Below are 22348 nucleotides of genomic sequence, written 5' to 3' on the forward strand. Positions count from 1 at the left end.
GAGGGCCTGCTGTATTATTAAGTTTTAAGCACAGTTCAGTAAGCTTTGCATGTAACAGTGTATACCTTTAGCAGTGAGTCTTTTGCCGTCATAGAAGTTTGATATTCAGTGCACAGTCGCCTAGGTGGTTGTATCAAGGATTTGTAAAGAAGCAAAATTACCTCCTTATCCTTACATGTTGATGTTTGTTTTAGCATTGCAATTATCTCCTGAGTTGTATTTTCAGGTTTTGCTATAAGGCCCCCCCCCCCCCCAAATTTCGACTTCCTATCTACTAAAACTGCAAGATGAGCCTGGTGAGTTTCTTCTAGCATACATCCACCAAGTTGCCATTCGATATTGCATCACACCAAAGTGCATAACTTGACTAACATTTAACTGATAGTCGTTTCCATGTGCCCACAATTCCAGCCTATTCAAGTCATTTTGCAAACACAGGCGGTCCTTGGTTTATGCCTCACTTCCATTCCTGAAAAAATGGGCATAAACCAAATCGGCCTAAAACAAATCCAGTTTTAATGGGAGGTACAAAGTTATGTTCCACACAGTCAAAAAATATGCACATTAAGTATGTGTAACATTATTATATTTAAAGCTTTGATAATACATACATATATATTTGTTAAAATAAAATTATTAATAACGAAAACAAAACAAAATTATATACAAAAAATACGAAACTTCGAAAAGATATTACATATTTCTATGTTGAAGTTCCTGGTTTCGGATCACCTGCATTTTTTTTTGAAAAAAGTATCCAGTGCTAACTGCCTAGATTTTCTTTTTTATTCTTTAAGGAGTTCACTGTGAGGTCGAATAGATGTGATTACACTCCTTTTTACGTTCGCACTCCATTCCCAATCGTGTTCCATTTCGCAGAGTTCATCAGTCAGTGTCTCTATGCTTGCAAGGATATGCTGTAAATCGGCCATTTTTATCTCTCTCAGAGAACCTTCTTCGTTTTCTTTCTCCTCCTTTGGAGAGATGCGATTACACTCCTTTTTTATGTTTGCACTCCGTTCCCAATCGTGTTCCATTTCGCAGAGTTCTTCAGTCAGTGTCTCTATGCTTGCAAGGGTATGCTCTAAATCCGCCATTTTTATATCTCTCAGAGGACCTTCTTCGTTTTCTTTCTCCTCCTTTGGATGTTAACTTAACTGTTTGGCTGATTCTTTTAAGTCTTCATTGGAAAGCAGTTTATCATGGCTCTCTATGACTTCTGTCACATCTTCAGCTGTAATATCGTCCAATCCCACCTCTCGCGCAAGCTTGGTAACATTTTCAATAACATTCTCCTCTTGCTCTTATTCCTCGAAGTCGTGCATAAATACTGGAAGAAGTTTTTGCTATGCTCCTTTTAAACACTTTGCTGACACTTCGTTCCAAGCTGCCTTGATGTTGTTAATGCCGTTCAAAATATTGAATGACCACCAATAGTCTCTAATAGTTTTTCCTGAAGTGTCCAAGACTTACCATTTCTATAAATGTTAAACAGAGGTAATAGGCTTTGAAGATTGATATAATCCCCTGATCCATTGGTTGCAAAAGTGATGTTGTGTTTGGGCGCAAGTAAACAACCTTGACATCCAATGGTGTTCTTACTTCAGGAAGGTTTCGAGGATGTCCAGGAGCATTATCCAAGAGAAGCAATGCCTTGGCTGGTAAATCATTTTCTTTACAGAAGTGAAGCACGGTAGGACAAAAATAATTTGTGTACCAATCTATAAAAATGTCCTGTGTAACCCAAGCTTTCTTTCCATTTCCAATAGACTGGCACATGGCTTTTAGACCATGAAGGCACATGATGTGTGTGTGAATGATACACAAACATTGGTTTAAGCTTCAAAGTTCTGGAAACATTTGCATCCAACAAAAGCGTAAGTCTTTCTTTTGCAGCTTTAAAACATGGAGCGGAATGTTCTTCATAGGAAATGAAGGTGCGTGATGGCAATTTTTTCCAGTAGAGCTCAGCCTCATCAACATTAAAAATGAGATCAGGAGGATAACTTCCTTGTTCTACACAGTCTTTTGAATTCTTTAGGAAAAGCAGCTGCTGCCGCAACATCTGCACTTGATGGCTCACCACATAATTTGACACTATGGCACTTACTTCGAGACTTAAATCTTATGAACCAACCTTGCTTCCTAAAAATGTTTCTTTGCCTCCATTTCTCTTTTTAAGATCCTCAAAAATTGTTTTTGCTTTCTCAGTTATAACAACCTGCGTCAGAGGAATATTTTTCTTATTCAAGTCATCCACCCATAATGATAATAATTTTTTCATGAAGTTTACTTCTGCTATAACTTACATGTTTTGCATTTAGTACTGCCGTAGATTGTTGCGCAGACTGTTTTATTCTATCTGCATTTTTCATAATTGTAGTAACAGTCGATGGAGGTAAGTTCATACTTCTGCAGACATTAGCATGTGTCTGTCCATCTTCCATTCTTCAAATCATCTCCATATTCTTTTTAAGTGTGATTGATTTCCACTCCTTCTTAACACCAAGTTCTGCTAACTTTTCTGCACTTCTTTTATCAGACATGGTATGTAATTACGTACTTTATCAATTTAAACACATATGTATGTAAAAAAAAAATTAAATAGAACAATTAGGTAGATTCAACAGTAAAACTAGGTTTGATGCATATACGTTGTATATGCATTTCCAATTTGAAATCCTCTCTATACACTCTACTGTCCTGCGCCAGTGACAAAATGCATCGCTCTCAACAATAACATAGTCAATGAGACTTTTCTTATTCCTTGCCTCTTCTCTCCAAGTGAATTTGTGCACATTTTTATGTTGGAACATGGTGTTAGTAATGACCAGGCCATGTGCTGAGCAGAAATCTAACAGGTATTTGCCATTATTATTAGCTTTGCTCTTTTCTCCAAATTTTTCCGAAATATTTCTCTATGTCTGACAATCATTTCTTACTCTGCTGTTTAGATCCCCAACATGGACTAACTTTTACTTTTTCATTTGTACCAGTTGCTTTCTCCAAATCTCAAAAAAATCCTCCACTTCTAGCTTAGAAGAATCTTCTGTGGGGTCCATAGGGCACAAATAAGTCTCATTGTCCAGTTCTGCATTCTGATATTTTTCGACATTCACTCTACTTGATATTACCTGCCATTCAAGAAGATTAGCCTCATATTTAGTGTTGAATGCTATAGCTATTCCTTTTTTTTCCTGATTGTTATTGCCTGAATATAACATTTTGTATTGCTTAGAAAGATCTCACCAATTTTTGTCTTTCTTTTCAGTCACCCCTATTATGTCAATCTGGTACTTATCCAATTCCTCAGCTAGCTCCATTTCAAAGAAATGGAGCTAGCTGAGGAATTGATAAGCCCTTCAAAGAAATGTTCCAGTAGCTGACTTTTTGTTATTTGCTGTTGAAATAATTATCTAAGGTAATTCATTCAGCAGCGAATATGCTAAGGTAACAACAATTCATGTGCCAAAAGTAGCATCGGGTAGTAAACTGCATACCTGAGTTCATTCCTTTACCTTTACATTATCAGTTCATATACGTAACCACTAGATGATTCACAAAGTTCAAAGCATTTAAAACCAAAACAAGAGCACTTTAGCAGCATGTACTGTTTCCAACCATGTCGGCCCTTGTATAAAATAAGGCTTTCCTTATTTTATACAAGGAAACAAATATCTTGTTCTGGTGTATAAACTTCCTGGAACTTTTTTTTTAAGAAAGTCCAAAAAAAAGCCTATTTTTTTTAGTTTTGATTTGGGATAATTGGAATCTTTGTTGGCAAAGTGTGAAAATTTCATTATCAAAGAATATCTGTATTCTTTGATAATGAAATTTCAAACACTTTTGAAAAAAATGGTGTCTTGATCATCCTTTTTTTTTTTTTTTTGATAATTTGTTTTAACCACCTTACCGGCCGTTATGGATCAAATACGCATCTGCATACGCTTCGTATCCATCATATATTTCATTGTTGTAACAATGGTATTATAATTTTAATAAGCACTTCGCATCCATGATAACTTGAACGTCTATAGACGTCTTGGCCGGTAGCGTGGTTAATACATAGATATTATCTATACAAGGATCTTCCATGTCTGAAACCATTCTGTTCTTCTGAGAGTAGATTATTTACAATATTTCCAAGTCTTTTATTCAAAATTTTACTATGCATTTTGTAATCTCTATTTAATAAACTTATTTCTCTGTAATTTCCAATCATTTCTATCGCCTTTCTTAGATTTAGATATAAGCTTGCGACCAATCTGACATAACTTCACATTTCCTCCAACACTTATTTATTAACCTTAAAAATGTGTGATGTAAATATTCTTCACCATACTACCAAATCTCTCTATTTACGCCATCTAATCCTGTTGATTTTCTATTTTTTGATGCCTTTATTACTTCTTTTAGTTCTTTCAATCTAATTGATTTTATATCAACGCTGACTTTTTCATTGTTATTTTCTGTTAATAAATTTGTGCCATACCATAAATAATCATCATCATCATGCCTATCAAGGATTTAGGCCTAGAGTGGCCCGCTCCAGCCTTAGAAGTAATCATTGAATCTTTTAAGAGGACGTCCTGGTTTTATTTTTCCTAATGGCTTTCACTTTAAGATTTGTTTTGGTAATCTTTCTGGTTTCATTCTTTAAACGTGTTCCATCCATTTATGTTTATATTTTTTAATTTTTTCTGTTACTGATTCCTGGTTTAATTCTTTCATAATTTCTTCGTTTTTTTTATGATCAAATAGAGTATACTTTGCAGTTTTTCCCATAAACTTCATTTCAACTGTTATTAATCTTCGTTTGTCTTTTTGTTTTATTTTCCAGATTTCACTTTCATGCAATAGGACTGCTAGGGCTAATGTATTGTATACTTTTAGTCTGGTTTGTTTTTGTAGTAGGTTTGATTTAAATATAGAGTTAATTACACCTGTTATTTTTAAATATTTTGCTATTTTTATGTTTATATCTTTTTAATTTTCATATGTAATCATAAAACCTAGGTAGTTAAACGAATTCAACTGTTCTAAAATCTTGTTATCTATTACTATTTTAGTTCTTACTGGATCTTGTCTTTAAAGGCCATAGTTTTTGATTTTTCTGTTGATATTATCATTCCATAATCTTTGGCTGTCTCATTAGATTTAAAATAGCTTTCTGTAAGTTATCTTCAGAATTTTTAATTATTATTTGGTCATCGGCAAAAAGGAGAGTGTTTAATAAGTTCACAGTAGGAGAAAGTTTAATACCTTGATGGAAATTTTTATTCCATTTTATTATTATTTCATTTAGGTAAATATTAAAAAGAGTTGCTGAGAGGGGACATCCCTGTTGGAATTCTTGGTTTATCTCTCTCGTATATGATATCCCATGATTTGATCTTATTTGTATTTGATTATTTTCATATATACTTATGATAGCTTTTAGAATATTATTTGGTATTTGTCTTTCTTTTATTATGTTAAATAAAATGCTTCTTTTAGCTTTGTCAAATGCTTTTTCAAAGTCAATAAATGTAATATGTATTTCTAAATTGTATTCTCTTCTTTTTTCTGTTATTAATTTTACGCAAAAGGCCTGGTCTATACACGATCGTCCTTTTCTGAATCCATTCTGTTCTTCTAAAATAAAGTTTTCAGAATATTTTATTAGTTTATTTAAAATTTTGCTATATATTTTTTAACAGGAATTTAGTATACTTATACCTGTATAGTTTTCAGGGTCATCTCTACTACCTTTTTTTTTTTTTTTTAAAGATAGGAATCACAGTTGATTTTTTCCATTCTATTGGGGGTTACCAGTTTGAATAGATTTTATTTAAAAATAATAGGAGTCCTTCTTTGAACCTTCCTGCATATTTATATAATTCTGAACCTAGCTTATCTTCTCCAGGTGATTTTTCATTTCAGGCTGATTTTTAATTCTCTTTAGTTATTTCCTTTTCATTTTCATTAAATGTTTGCCAGTTATCTTTTTTAAAATATTTATCTATCCACAATTCTGTATAGAAATTCTTTTAATTTCAATTCGGTGTTTAATTTTTATCTGTATTTCAGTGTTTCAAAATCTTATATACATTGGGTGTTATTTTATATATAAATGTCTAAATTAGAAACAAATTTGTTCTATGATTCTCTGTCTTTTTCTGACTTCTCTTTTAGCTGTGGCTCTTATTCTTTTATATTCTATTTCATCTTGTAATCTTTTACTGCTTAACCATTTATGATAGGCTTCTTTTTTTCATTTGATTATTTCTTTGATTATATCATCCCATATCTTCAGTTTTTTCCTTTCATTGAATTTTTTGGTCTTTCTAAGCTTTCATTTGTTGCTGCATTTAGTATCGTTTTTATATTAAGCCATTCTATTTTTATTTCTTCATTTTGTTTTATTTTATCTAAATATTGATTAATTCTTTGTTTATATAGCCATTGTATATTTGTGTCATTTAATAATAAAGTTTTATAGACAAATGTTTTAAATTTTCTTTCTGTTCTTGTTATTTGGTGGATAGAAGAAGGAGAAGTGATATGATTGAGAATTTTAAACTGTTGAGAGGTGGTTACAGGGTTGACACTGGGGAGTTCTTTCGCTTGGTTGAACAGCAGGAAGGAGTGATGACAAGAGGCCATCCCTGTAAGTTACAAAAGGAAACTGTGAGCAAAAGGGTAAGGAGTGGTTTCTTTGCATGGAGGGTGGTTGAACTGCGGAATGCATTGCCTGATGGAGTGGTGGGAGCGAGAACGGCCAGTGAGTTTAAAGAGTGGTATGATAGACTTTGTGTTTCTTAGGGGGGGGGGACCTCCCACGATGAGTCTTTTGACTCCATGGAGGCCTGAATAATAATAATAATATTTGTAGCCATTTAGGTGGTAATCTTAATTTTATTTTAATGAGGAAGTGGTCACTACTTATTTCATATCCTCTGTGAATCTTAACATCTAAAGAGAACTTTGATGTCTTTTCATTTAAGATAAAATAATCTAATATTGATTTCCATCCTCTTGCTGCCCAAGTATATTTATTATGTCGTTATGTTTATAGATAGAATTCATTATTTTTAGGTCATTATAAACTACAAAGTCGATCAATTTTTTACCATTCCTGTTTTGAGTACGTTCTCCATATATTCCTATATTATCATTAATTTTTGTGTTTCCATTTCTTGCATTTTAGTCTCCTGCTAATATTACATAATCACTTTTATTTATTTTATTATTTATAATTTGTAACTGATTATAAAATTCAATATTATCCTGTTCTCTTCCTTCTTCTGGGGCATATAAACCAATTATTGTTAAATAACCTCTATCTGTTTTTATTCTAGCTTCTATTATTCTTTCATTCCATAATTTATAATGTTTTAACTGTTTTGAAAGGGAGTTTTGAGTAACTCCTGCTTGTGCTCTTTGGTCTCTGTCAGCTCCACTATATATCACATTAAAATTTTCGGTTCTCAATGTTCCTTTTGTTTTTTGTTTCAGTGATTACTACTGTTTGAAAATTTCTTTCATTTAATATTTGGTCTAATTCTATTTCTTTATCTGCTATTCCTCTTATGTTCCAGTTTGCTATATGTATTATATTTTGTCATTTCCATTTTTGTTTTACCTTTTCCATTCCAGTGTTGTTTTCCATAGATTCATTCTGATTACCTGTTTTTTTTTTTTTTTTCTTTTTAGCTTAAAAGTAGAATAATGTTCTCCATGTTAGGTAACTAGCCTGGCGATGGATAGTCCAGTGGTAGGGCTGCTACCTTAAGGCTTCTGAACTAGCCTTCTTCCAAATTTAAACCCATAGAATTAACAGGGTTTATTGAAGGGGAAAGAGTAGATTTATAGTAGAATAGAGTAAACTTATAATAGAGGTTTATAGAGGGGACATAGGTATAAGGCCAGAAATGGAAAGATCCCCATGGCTCTAGTTCTTTTCTCTAATAGCATAAGGGTCATAAAATAAGAAGAGTTGGCTGATAAGGCCTTATAGGAAAGATTAAAGTGAGTGGATCTTCCTCAAAGTAGAGGAAGAAGAGGAGGATGGATCCAGCTAGGGGACCATGGGAGCACAGTGTCCTCCACATCATTCCCAGAAGCCTTTGTGTTTTCACAATTTTGGCAATATGTTCCCTAAATTTTAGATCCTTATCCACTATCACCCCCAGATCTCTTATTTCCTCTACCTCCAACAATGTATTCTCACCAAGCATAAATTCTGCATCCCATCTTTATTTTCCAAATTTTAAAACCTTACATTTTGCAATATTGAACTTACATCCCCATTTCCGTGCCCAATCACTCAATTTATTTAATTGAGTAAGGCCACAACATCTTCACTATTCTTTATGGTTTGTTCCAAATTTGCATCATCTGCAAACAACTGAATATCTCCATCCAAATCTTTGCCAATATCATTAATATACAAGTTAAACAGTAATGGCCCTAAAACAGACCCCTGAGGCACTGCACTAGTGTGCATTCTATTTTCCCTTTTACTATCAATTAAAATGGCTGCTCCACTCAAAGTTCTAATATATTGGCCTATTCCCCTGTATAACATAGTATAAGCATCTGTATCTTTTGTTCCCTTTAATTTATTAAAAAAAAAAAAAAGAAATTAAATATATATTAATATTGCAGCTATTTTAATCTTTTTGGTTTTTATTTGTTTTGCTAATTCCAATTCCCTTGTTATTATACTTCTTACATTCCATGTGACTATATTTAAGATTTCTGAGATTCTTAATCTTTTGAATTTTCCAGTTGAAGCATCTGAATTATAGAGATTTTTGAAAAAATCTCTGTAGAGTCTTATGCAAAACCCCTAACCTAGAAAACCAGGGTGCTTCTCATAGTCTAGCTAGGGAGGCTCTATTGTAGCTTAGCTACCACTGGCATAACACACTTGAAGTCACTGGTACATATGAGCATCCTTACCACAGTCAAGCTGCATTACCATCAAGGAAGCCTCAGGTAATTATTCCTTTATAACTGCATAAATTCTATTTCCTCCCATGTGTCCAACTAAGGCATTACCTCCTAACAATCTATGTTGTCATAGTTAAGTTTCCCATAATAATTACTTACCCTCCACTCATTTAGCTTATTTGCTGATGCATACCATCTGCATTATTCTTCAGCAACTAACTGTATATTTTGTGCTGTTGGCCTCTATCTCATTCCAGATGGCCTCAAAAATGCACTATTTTCACTGAACTACTCTGGCTGCATTTCATAGGTTGTCCTCTCTCCCCCATTCTTTTTCTCTCTGTCCTCCCTCAAAATACCCTACACATTCTTCTCCACTATAGATAACTATATCATCTTTTGCCAGCCATGTCTTGCTGATGCCAAATACTTATTGCCAAGGGGAACTAACCAGTGCTGCAAGCTTCTCTCCCTTGTTCTGAATGCTTCTTGCATTGATGTGCATAAAACATAATAGCATCCTGGCTCCACAGCAATCTTTATGCTTCATATTAACTATTCCATTCTGGTTTGTTACCAGCAGCAATAATGTTGGCATTTTTTGTACATTCTCACACTCACTTGCATTATAGTGGTGAGTACAATACTTTTTTTTTCTTCTCTTAAATGTGTTTTCCTATAGTGTAACCACTTGCTTTTAATCATTTATGCCTGCACGTATGTGCATGTGTATATATCTATGTTGATATTGTAATAATTAATCATTAATTATTACAGTAATCATCCCTGAGGCTTCATTAATCATCTCCAAAATGTGTCAGATTTTTTTTTATTAAATAAAAGAGAAAAGTTACCTTCATGTGCAATTGTTATCATTAATATATATATATTTTTTCATATATTTTAATACTATATTCTATAATGTTCATTACAGGATGGAGAATTTGACTGGAATGAAGAATTACAAGGAGTTGTACTTGGAGCTTTCTTCTATGGCTATGTTATTACTCAAGTACCTGGAGGACGATTAGCAGAGGTTATTGGTGGAAAATGGCTACTAGGTTTTGGAATATTTAGTACAGCTGTTTTAACATTGCTTACACCATTAGCAGCTAGATGTAGTGTATATGTTCTTATCACATTACGAATTGTAGCTGGATTATGTGAGGTATGTAGATACTTGTTTTATAATTCTTAAAAGATTACAGTATGATATGAAAAGAAAACAGCAGCATTCAAAGCACATACATAATGAGAAATTATTTTCAGAGACGATTTCCTAAGATTGACATGTGAACACTGTTTAAGCTTATATGTTGATTCTCCAGCATCATGTTTAATGAAATTAACAACATAGATTAGATAATAACTAAAGGTATTTAATTATTACTTCTTATATTTTGCCAAAGTTAAATCAGCATCTTCGGGGATTAATACACTGCATTAAACATTAATACACTGCAAAAAAAAATCTAATGATGACTTTTTGACTTCACAACTGTGAAGTCAAAAAAAAACATCTAATGGACTATTAATTATCAATTAATCTTTGGTTGTTGTGTTAAACTTTCATACACCATTACCTCTGATAATGTAATTCTTATGAAGAACAAAACTTGTCATTTTTTTTTATTCTTTTATTTTTTATTGTTTAATAAACATGGGGTCTCAATACCGAAAACTATCTCCAATAAATTATATTACACAAAATATGTTATATGTTTTTGCAAAATATGTTTTTTGCAAAAGTTACAAAGTTTCTAAGGATGTAGTTAAGGAATTAATGTACAGTGCTTACAAAAAACTATGCAGAGAGAAACTTCTGTAGGGAAAGGACAGAAACACTTCTGTCCTTTCTGAATTGCAATGCAGCTCTCACTGAAAACAAACAAGAATAAGGCCTTGTTTGTTTTCTAGAGGGGATTTCGAGCAGCAACGCATCTTCCTATTGCATCCCAAATGTGTTCTATAGAATTACGATCTGGAGAACATGCTGGTCACTCAATTTGATTAATATACTTGGTCTCCAGACGTATCACCACTGCTCATATACGATGTGGTGTGTCATTGTCACCAAAAAACAAATTCTTTGCATACAGCACTATGAACAATCGAACATGACGTTGAAGAACTTCATTGCAATATTGTTCACCAGTTATAGTCCCTTTATCCAGCACTTATGCCTCATTGCACCCATTAAGCATAAAGCCTCTCCCCCATCATGACCCCAGCATTGCCGTATCTATCCCTTTCAAGAACATTCTCATGATGGTAATCAGTACTATTTTCATGCCAGATCAGGTGTAGTCTAGAATTGGATCAAAGACTAAAACAACTCTCATCTTTAAAGAGTACATTAGCTCATTGGTGTCTTGTTCAGTTTCTTTGAATACAATACCACTGAAAACATACTCTGCGATGAGCTTAGTTAATGAGGCTAGGGACTTGGGTGTGTTGGTGGATAGGGAGTTGAAAAATTTAGAGGGCACATTGCTAAGATGTCTAAGATAGCATATAGGATTACTTGGTTATTGAAGAACACACTAACATCCAGAGATAGAGGTTATTATTCCTCTTTATAAGGCATCTTCCACATCTGGATTACTGTGCTCAAGTCTCGTCGTCTGGATTCCTTGGAGATGAGGAAGTGGTGGAGAGGGTTCAGAGCAGAGTGACTAGTTGGTGAGTGGTGTAAAAAATGCTCCATACATTGATAGATTAAGAGTTTGTGGATTACAGAGGTTGGTTGATAGGTGGAGAAGAGGGGATATGATATAAACATTTAAATTACTAAAAGATTTTATAAGATTGATGCAGGGGAAATATTCAGCTATGTGATAGTGATGGAAGAACTAGAGGTCATCCCTGGAAATTAAGGAAGAGCGTGATTAACAAGGGTGTGAGAACTAGATTTTTTGCTTAGAGAATGGTGAATGAATGGAATGCATTGCCTGACTCAGTTGTGAGTGCTTTGTCTGTTAACGAATTCAAGAATTATTATTTTTTTATTATTATTATTATTTGACACCTCCAGGTAGTCCAAAGACTCATCGAGGGAGGCCACCTGCTCTACAACTACAACTCCACCCATCTAAAGCCAACCACCTCCACCACTAGTATTTCCAAAGACAATCACAAACATCCACAGTGGGATTCGAACCCACAGCCTTTTGGCTGGAGAGCTGATATGCTAACCACTCGGCAAGCCTGGCTGGCTGAGTGATTAGCGTATAGGTATGATAGATATTGTTTTGATAGTTTGGGTCTCCCACAATGAGTCTTCTGACTCCATGGAGATACCCATATAATAATAATGGGACATAAACAGCAGGCCTTTGGTCATATAGGCCTACTTATCACAGACTTGCCCTCGTTTATCAAGTTATCTGCAAATTGTATTTAAATGGAGCCAACTTGCAAGCTGACCTGCTGTGGTGCGTCAATTATGTTTTGCTGTTGTAACCAAATATCTATCTTCATTTTCCATGGTAGAGTGAGGGCAACCTCTTAGCAAATGTCTGGAACAAATTCCATCGGTTTGAAACTCTGACAAGAGCCTGGATAGAATGCCTTATGAGATTCCAAACTCTCTGGCAATATCAGTAATTCTGTGATCTTCTTTAAGCATTTCAATAATTCTTCCCCATGTGAAATCATCCATGTGATGTCTTTGAGACATTACAAGACGTCCAAGTTTGCAATTTTATTCCTTCAAAAAAAAAGTTTTCTTCAAACACAATTTGCTTAGCACAAGCTTTTGCCTTTTATCCCGTTGAATGTTACCATGTGACCTTTTTGTGTGCAATTTGAATGTGTACCTGCTTTTTACTCAGTCTTCAATTATACTGATTCACAAGCTGATTTGTCTGAATTTGTGGTTTTAATCTTCAGAAATAGTGTTCATCCTTATGTTTTGGACACCATTGTATTTACAGAATATCCAAAAATGATATTGGAGTGCTCAAGTGCTTTCTGATCATCCTTTGCAGTTGAGATGCTGAATGAGTTATACAGGGTGGCCTATAAGTCATGAAGGAGTTTAAACATTTAATAACTTTTTTAATTTATTAATTCTTTTTTCTTCTGTTTTTTTTTTTTTTTGTTATAATGAAATAGAGAACCTGGAGATTTTTAGTTACAAAGAACCACATCATATAAATGCCTTCCATTTTCAGTTTCACAAAGATAGGTGATTTCTACAGTATGTTCTATGACAGCTGTTAATATTTCTGGCTACATTGTTCTAATTTCTGCATGGATGTTCTTCTTCAGCTGTTGAATTGTCTGCAGCTTGCTCACTTGCATGTTTTCCTTCAGGTTACCCCATAGGAAATCTGGAGAATGTGATGACCGTTAATTGCAGATCATTGTGAAGTTATTTGCTTTTTACTTTAGAATAATCGAATGCTAATTTTCAAAATAAAATTGCGCAAATTTGGTTTGTTGTTGTTTTGTGAACTTTTCCATGATTAATTTCTCAAATGTTACTTAGAATACCTGAAAAAAAAAATAAAATGAAAAAATTAACATTTTTAAACTCCTGCATGACTCTTTAAAATAATTTTAAATTTCACTATTTCACACGATTGTAAATTTCACTATTATATCCTTGCAAATAAACATTAAATAGCTTCCCATCATTGTACCAGTCCATAATTGAGGGCAAGACTAAATCTCTGACCTTTTAGCAATTATGTTTGGAACGATGACATGATCTCCATTTCTTTCTCTCATAATCAGTGTTGAATTGGTGCACACAGAATGTACTGATAAAATACAAAAGTTTGTAAATAAAGCAATGGCAACATTGTTAAGAGATGCAATTGGTAACTCAAATGTTACTCTTGACAGATAGAGGTGCTAGTTGTATGTACTGTATATGTGCAGAAGGTGACACAGCCCATTCTAACAAGTCATTTGTGGAGAAGTTGTTACAATCAACATCTCAGTGTGCAACGCTCTAAGCTATGTTTACAAGATTAGAACAGTGATTCTGGATCAAGGTCCAGGTTGCATGAGTTAAAACTATGAGCAACTGTTATTGTGGGCTTAGGGAAGCCTATGGTGACAGTGCCCTACGTGTACTGGACTATTGCAAGATGGGTCAGTGCATTTCATGCAGGGCAAGATCACTCGGATGATAATGCCATACAGGATGACCTGCCATTCAGGTGAACATGTTGGACTTGTTTGGGGACTCCTTGCAGTTGATTGGTGATGGACTGTATGCCAGTTGGCCCAGGAAACTTGGGTAAACCACTAATGTGGTTGGCACATCCTAAAAGAGAGGTTCAGTATGTGCAAAATTTCAGCTTGTTTGGTTCAACATCATTTGACTGAGCTGCAAAAATTGCACAGCTGTGAGGTTTTGGCCTCTGTCTGGAATGATACAAAAATGAAGGGGATGCATTCCTGAATCATATTGTGGCCATCGATGAAACTTGGGCAAGAGCTTATGAGCCTAAACTGAAGAGACAATCCAACTAATGGCACCTCGGGATCACCCTGTCTGACTTCTTCAGACACTTCTCCAGGAACCCCAACAAAGTTAGTCATGCTGATATTCACTTAACAGTGTTCAAGGTGTCATTCTTCATCATGCTGTGCCCCAAGGGCAAACTGTTTAAATGCACACAGTACTGTTGACTATTTCTAGAGCACTATTTGCATCTGGCTTTAAGGAGAAAGTGACTGCATTTTTTTCACATGTTCTATGCGGTGTTTGTTGCATGACAATGCACAATATCGTGTCACAATTGGTGATAGAGATATTGAACAGGTGGAAATAGGAGGTATTGGAACATCATCTTGTATTCACCAGATATGAGTCCTTTCAACTTAGACTTATTCTCCAAAATGAAAGAACCCCTCAGAGGTCTATGGTTTTGTGATGTGCAAGAAGTGTTTTTGCACAAGAGCAGTAGGTTGTACCGTCACTAATATCAACAGGCAACACTCTGCTGATGGTATCCAGTGGCTCCCACAAATTTGGAAACAGCTACAGAACATGGCAGGAGATTACATTGAATGTCTGTAATTATATAGACTTCATAAATAATTTTTGCTGCGAAGATTATATTTAGACATTAAATGGCAGTAATTACATTACTTTAAATGATATTTCTTTTGTGTATTTTATTTAGAATTCTAAACATATGAAAAAATTTTATTTTGTTGCTGAAAGGCTTGTTCAATTGTGCATTTGTTTCACTGTAATAAATATTCTTGAATAATTATTGTCATTTATTTTTATAACATTTAATCCCTAAACATTAAAGAAATGAAGTTTATATATATAGATGTATATATACATAAACTTTGTATAAAACACTTGAGGACTGGAAGAATAAAAATTGTAGCTGCAGACTACTGTTATGCTTGTGATGCGTGAACGTGTGCACACACACACAAACGTAGACTTTAAATGTCAAAAAAAGGTAATTTTTACTAACTGAATGTTAGTTCTGTGTAAGGAATTTTGTTTCTAAATTGTGGGTATTGAAAGTGTTAAAATATGAAAAGTGAAATAAGATTAGCGTTAATAAAACCAAATTCAGTATTATGTGTTGTGCTAGAATTGTAGATATGATAAATAGAACATTGTTAGTAAAGGTAAACAAAAAAGTATTTCTTGTTTACCTTTAAATTGATGAAATTCATTTTTTTTTTTTTTAATTTTTAATTTTAAATTTTATTGGTAATGTATGCAAAATTTGGTTTCAGGCTCATTGATGCAAGTAAAATTAAAAGATATACAGAATTTGAGGCCAAGTATTCAGACCCCCAAAACACTAGTTTACAATACATGGGCAGATGCTACTAAGCATTCTTTTATAATCTAACTGCAAACCTGCTGAACCTGCTTCTCCTCATTCGTTCTCAGCCAACAATTACATCCTGTAGGTTTTCCAGGAAATTATTAATAGGTTCCTTCTCCAACCCTAGCCCACACACACACACACACTACTGTATTGTAGGTGTGCTATAGGTTTTGCAACTTCTTGTGGTTTAGAATTTTTATTAATTAGTATGAAAATTCTCATTTTAGTTTTGAGAAAATATAACACTGTCAATATAACATTCATAAGAAAGCTTCTAGAATTTGTGTTTTATTTCTTTTATATAGGGGGTAACATATCCTGCAATGTTTGCTCTCTTTGCTCATTGGATACCTGTTCAAGAAAGGAGCACACTTGTTGCAATAACAGGCAGTGGAGCCCATATTGGAAATATTATTACTATGCCTATAGCTGCATACCTTTGTGATTCTAATTTTTTGGGTGGTTGGCCTTCTGTATTTTATATATTTGGTAAGGTGGTTATTTTTAATATGCTGTTTGTCTCTTATCTTATTATTATTATTATTTTGGTAACCTCCATGGAGTCAATAGACTCATCATGGGAGGCACACTCAACCACATGTCTACTATAATGAGCTTTGAAGTTATTTACACTACCTGCATTCAATTCATTCCAGCAATGCATTCCACTCAGCAACAACTCATCCAAAAATCTACTCCTCATACTCTACTTCACCACATCTTTATACAACTTCCAGGGATAGCTTCTCATTCTTCCTAGCTTAACATCTACTCTTTTTATAATTCTTTCTGTATTAATCTGATAAAATCTTTTAACTAACTTGAAAGTCTCTATCACATCTCTTTTCCTCCTGTCCACCAACCTCTGTGATCCACATTCTTTCAAATGCTCTTCATAACCAACACTCCAGTCCTGATATCACTTTGGTCATTTGTCTTGGGACCCTCTAGTGGTTCCACATTGAAAACCAGATGACCAAATCTGAGCACAATAGTCCATATGTGGACTGACCATTGCCTTATTATTGAAGCGCCACCACCTCCTTATCCCTACATGTCAATGTGCTTTTTATTATAGTAGCAGTACGATGTGTGGTCTTTGTGACACTTGCAATGTGCCCTCGGAACTTCAGTCCGCTGTCTACCATCACTCCAAAATCCCAAAATTTCATCCATTTCCTGAAGTACAGCTCCACCAATACAGTACATAGCCTTATATCTCTGTATCCCAAAGCATAACATGTTGCATTTATTAATATTAAAATTGCAACCCTACTTATTTGACTAAGCTAAAAGTTTATTCAAATCTTCCCGTAGAGAATTAACATCAATGCTCCTCTAATAGTTCTACTTAACTTTGCATCATCAGCAAACATTTGAAGAATCCCCAATCAATTCACATGAAATATCATGTGAATTGATTAGGGAATACAGGTCCGCGTGGTTAGCCTAGTGGCTGTGCGCTTCACAACCATATGTCTGGGGAAGGTGGGTCCTACGTTCGATTCCCGTCAGTGACATGAGGAGCTGAAGGATCTTCCTCAGCCATAGCCAAGTTAGCCAGTCTTGGGCGTAGACAGTAGGGTTTTTCCCCAGTTTATCCTGGGGTTTTTCATCCCACAAAGCAGGCAAACCAGCCTTGAGAACTCAACACTACAGGACATAGGATACACCAGGGTATAGTTGAGTTTTAACTTTATAGTTACGTTGATAAAATGGCCAGCCTGGTTGGAGAAGTGGTTAGAATATCTGCTCTCCAGGTTGAAGGCTGTTCAAATCCCACCATGGGCTTAGATATTTTTGGTTGTAGACCCCAAAACTTCCTTTAGTGGTAGAGGCCTTCACCCAGCAGTGCAGAAGATACAGGCTGAATATCATCATTGATAAAATAATATAACAATGAAGGCATTGAGCCTTTTGTTTGACTGTGTGATTTTCAGTTGAAAATGTAGCAGGGGTTTCCTCCTGGAAACTTTTTTAATCCTGCAAAATAGACTAACCAGCCAAAGAAAATGAACAATTTAACAGACATAATGTACCAGCCTCATAGGCTTAGTTGCTCTTCAGTTTTAATTCTGAACAACATTGAGAATTCAATGCAGAAAAACTTTGTTTGGGGTAGTGTGTTTGTGTGAGGAATACATGTGCTATTGAATATATACACTAGTAGATATGCTAGGTGATACTCTTGAAGTGCATGCCAGACATACTGTGGAGATCCAGAGCCTCCCCAATCTTTGAGAGTACAGCAGTAAAGAAGTTTTATTGGCTGGTTGTCTGATAAGGTATACTAATGAATCTGATGTTTTTCATAGCATGATAATGCTTTTGGGATAATGATAATGCTTTTACCTGATCAGTTATGTTATGTTATGTGGCCTCCCTCCGGTTTCCCCTGGAGGGAGGCCACATAACATATGCAAGGGGGATAAATACTGCCTTATTCTTTCCCATGCACTGTTGAAAAATCAGTTATCTTATTCTCTAGTCTGCTGAACACTAGATACTGGATATTCTGGATATTCTCTATACGGGCAACTCCTCTCTGTGTAGAGGAGTATCTTTCCTATGGTATGTTTCCCTGCTCATTTTCTGTTCACCTCTAAAATGATAACATGAGAGGAAACCTAAATAAAGATACTGTTACTGCAGTTAAAATAAAAATACAAACCTCTCAAAAAATCCCCCCCCTCCAAAAAAAAAATTAAAGAATTCAACTCAACCTTACAAAAAAAAAAATCTTTCACCTTCACTTCACCAATGTTTATGGTATAATCTGCATAAGTGATGAACATCATCACCTTCAGGCATCCATACATGATCTCCTGTTTTTGACCAAACTCCAAATTATTGCCACAACAACTAGAGCATCTATTTAGGACAGAAAGATATCGGCTACCAAAAGATAAAATATAGGCCAAAGAGAAACAGAGAGAGAGAGAGGAAGACCACCTGCAAGATGGAAGTGAAGCTGGAACAGGCAAATCTAATCTTTGAAGAGAAGACAACTACAGCCCCCATCTTAAATTAAATTATAGATGCCAAGAAATTATGTTCTTGGTTTATCCTTTATCTAAGTGAAAGCAAACAAAGTTTGCACATGAAGCATCTTCACAAATAAGCCACTTGTATATACAGGCTAAGAACTTCACATTAATTGTCTTAGTATCGCAAAGTACACATCCTTTTGGGTATGTATAATGCTAAGCATTATGGTAAGGCCAATGCCTAGACTGGTTTTGACCTTTATTGAGGTCTTATAGATTGAAGTAATGCAGAAGTCATATACACTGCTTGGAAAGTCAATGGATGCCAACAAACAGCAATGGTACCACCTTGATAAGATGTTGGATCTCCTTTCACCTATTGATTGCAGCACTCCTACTTTCCACAAGCATACGATAGCGATCAATGGGAATTTTGGACCATTCTTCCTGCAGGCATGTAAAGGTCCCTAACTTGACTGTTAAAGCCAGTGAAGTGTGGTGATGTTAATGTCCACAAACCACACTGTTACAGCAGCAGCAGCAGCCATATGACATGGTGCATTGTCTGAAAGTGACAATGGTCAGTTCCATAAAAATGCTATAAAGTAGAAAGCATTGCAGTGTCCAGAATAGTGAGGTGCTTTTTGGAGTTCAGTGTTTTGGCACCGCAGAGGTCTAAGGCCAAAGCAGGAAAAACAGAACCACATCATCACACCACCACCTCTGAATTTCATAGTTGGGGTTACCCTGGTAACAATTCCTGACCAACTTATATGTCTCAATCATATCTCCTCTCCTTCTCCTATTCATAAGGCTTTGCAAATTGCAGTCCATAATCTGTCATCGTACCCCGCATTCCAAAGCCATGTTACCACCTTTGTGAATCTTCCTTCGATCCTTTCTAACATGTCTTCATCAGTATGAAAGCTACTTGACCAAATCTGTGAACAGTAATGCATGAAGCCTGAAAGCCTTTATATAATGGAACCAAATTCCTGACATATACCCTCAAGGGGTGTACAGGGATAATGGAACGATAACCTCTTTATTTCTGCATAACAAGGTCCTCTGCATCACTGCCTCGGATCCTTGTCCACCACTTCCAGATCTCTCATCTCCTCTACCTCCTTCAAAGTTTTCCCACCAAGTGTATACTTGGCATCCCATTGTTGTCTATGAAATTTCACAACCTTATACAGTGTAATAATGAACTGATAGTTCCACTTGCCTGCCCACTCATACAATCTACTCAATTCCTCTGTAATGCCACAACATCCGCTTTTCTCTCCAATTATGTATCATCTATAAAGAGTTGTTTATCTACAGTTAAACCTGTCCCAATATCATTAATATACAAGTTGAACAAGAATGGCCTCCAAAACAAATTCCTGCAGCACACCACCGTAACTTTGCTCTTTCAGGATATTGCACTTCCATATACAACTACTGCATTATCTCAACCTTGGTATCACTTCTGGGTCTAACTCCCACTAATGAGACCTTGAAATTGGTCTGGGTAGTGACCTCTCCCATAATGTATATCATTATACACTCTGTAAGGATGTGTGCTTTGTATTATGGGATACTAAAGCAAATGATGTAAAGTCATTAGCTTGTATATACAAGTAGCTCAGTCATGAAGATACTTCATGTGCAAACTTTGTTTGCTTACACTTGGCTAAAGGATAAACAAAGAATTAAATTAAAGATGCAAGTTCATCTTTAATTTAATTTATAACTAAATGAAAAAAACTTTCAACAGCCTCATCTAAACTTTCTGAACTACATGCTATGTTATGTTATTCCTTATGGCAGAAGGAATCATATTGCTTCTTTTGCATTCCAAATCTGAAAATCATTCTGACCTGTTTGACTGCTTATCCTTGAAGCTTGATTTCATGTAAACCAACTTAGTTCCTATTAGTGAAGTCATCTCCCTTGGTGACTTTCCTCGACACAACTCCAGCTGTGTCCCCTTTTTTCAATTCTGCTGACCAGGCTGGAAGAAAAACTGAGGTATTTGCTTTAAGCAGTAACCTAAAGCAAATTATTCATTGTACACTGTTGAGGTGACTTCTCCTCTTGGTAGTTTAGATCACAATCTCATCTGAGTTTTATCTCTAGTGTCTTTCTTCAGGCATTCACAGCTTTGTGTCCTTTGGCACTACAACATCAGATGGGAAAATCTCCAAGACTTCTACTCCTCAATTTCTGTCCTTATACAAGGGTGGTCTGAAAAGTTCTCGGCCTAACAATGAAAAAAAAAACGAATTTATAATTTCAAAATTATTTTTATTTTTCAACCTAATCTCCCTTAAGACTAATGCATTTATTCCAGCGATGCTCCAGTACCATTATCCCATCCTTGTAGTTGTTCTCAGTAAGATTTGCAAAATACTCCTTTACAACTGTAATCACTTCTTGATTCGAAGAAAAATGCTGACCAGTGAGGAAGGGTTTTAGTTTTGGGAAGAGATAGAAGTCAGAGGTAGCCAAATCTGGGGAATAGGGTGGATGTTCCAACAATTCATAGTGCAGATCTCTTAATTTTCCCATTGCCAAAACACTTTTGTGGGCAGGCGCATTGTCTTGATGAAAGATGATTTTTTCTTCTGCAAACAGTCACAAATTTTTTCATCTATATATAATAAATAACGGAAAAACTCACGTAGAAATATTATTTAATGGTATAATTTTCGCCCGTGTGTCACAGGCATCTTCAGTACAATTAGGCACAAAAATCAAACATTAACTGACAATTCCAAAAAGCGCCACCTAAGTAGCTGGTGTAAGATAACTAAAAAGGTCAATAACTTTCCTAAAAAAAAAAAAAAAAAAAAAAAAAAAAAAAAATTAATACAATAAAAAGTTAGGAAAGATTAGCTGATTTGTAAAGTACTATCTCCCATAAAGGGGATAGACGTAAGCCGTCGGATCTGTTTAAGTTAGGAGAATGAAGTAGAGTTTCACATGCTTCTTTATAAAGGCGTTCCATGAGAAACTGACTTTTGTGAAGAACTCTTGTCTTTTTCCAATGAACTCTGTGTCTAGTGAAGATGGCATGTTCTGCAAGTCCAGACTTTTCAGGTTTAAAGTATTCAATATAAGATTGGTGTTCTTCTAGCCGAATGGAGGCAGATCTTCCCGTTTGTCCGAAATAACATAATCCACAAGAGCACGGAATCTGGTAGACACCTGGATGATTAAGATGTGGAAGCTTGTCCTTTGGAGAAGCGAGAAAGGAGGAGATTTTTCTAAACGGTCGAAAGGCAACAAAAATATTCAGTGGTTTTAAAATTTTTGCTATACGTTCACTGATGCCTTGTATATAAGGGATGGTAATGCGCGTTATTTCCTCTGTGTTTGAAGAGGGAGACATATTAAATCTACTCAAAGTTCTTTTAATGAAGTAATTCTTATAGCCATTAGATAGAAAGGAAGAAGTTATATATCGTATTTCTTTCTGTAAAAGATCGTCTGTAGAACAAAAGGAGTGGGCCCGATGAACCAGTGTTTTAATAGTTCCTGCCTTTTGACTGGGATGGTGATGAGATTCCGCATGGATATAATGGCCTGTATGAGTCTTCTTTCTATAAACAGAGA

At 35.1% G+C, this 22348-nt stretch overlaps 1 protein-coding gene across 2 annotated transcripts in view; it reads left to right on the forward strand.

Annotated features, from left to right (window-relative positions):
* Nucleotides 1-22348, forward strand: part of LOC150094680 (sialin-like) — a 143780-nt gene that overhangs the window by 36408 nt on the left and 85024 nt on the right. For both annotated transcript variants that reach the window (XM_090411368.1, XM_090411367.1), the window contains exons 5-6: nt 9872-10105; nt 16064-16247. In XM_090411368.1, coding sequence (XP_090267494.1) covers nt 9872-10105; nt 16064-16247 — 418 coding nt within the window. The remainder of the gene's footprint in view (nt 1-9871; nt 10106-16063; nt 16248-22348) is intronic.

This window comes from Typopeltis vanoorti, chromosome 21, assembly GCF_054136105.1.
Source record: "Typopeltis vanoorti isolate ZY-2024b chromosome 21, IOZ_Tvanoo_1.0, whole genome shotgun sequence".
In the NCBI taxonomy this organism is placed as follows: domain Eukaryota; kingdom Metazoa; phylum Arthropoda; class Arachnida; order Uropygi; family Thelyphonidae; genus Typopeltis; species Typopeltis vanoorti.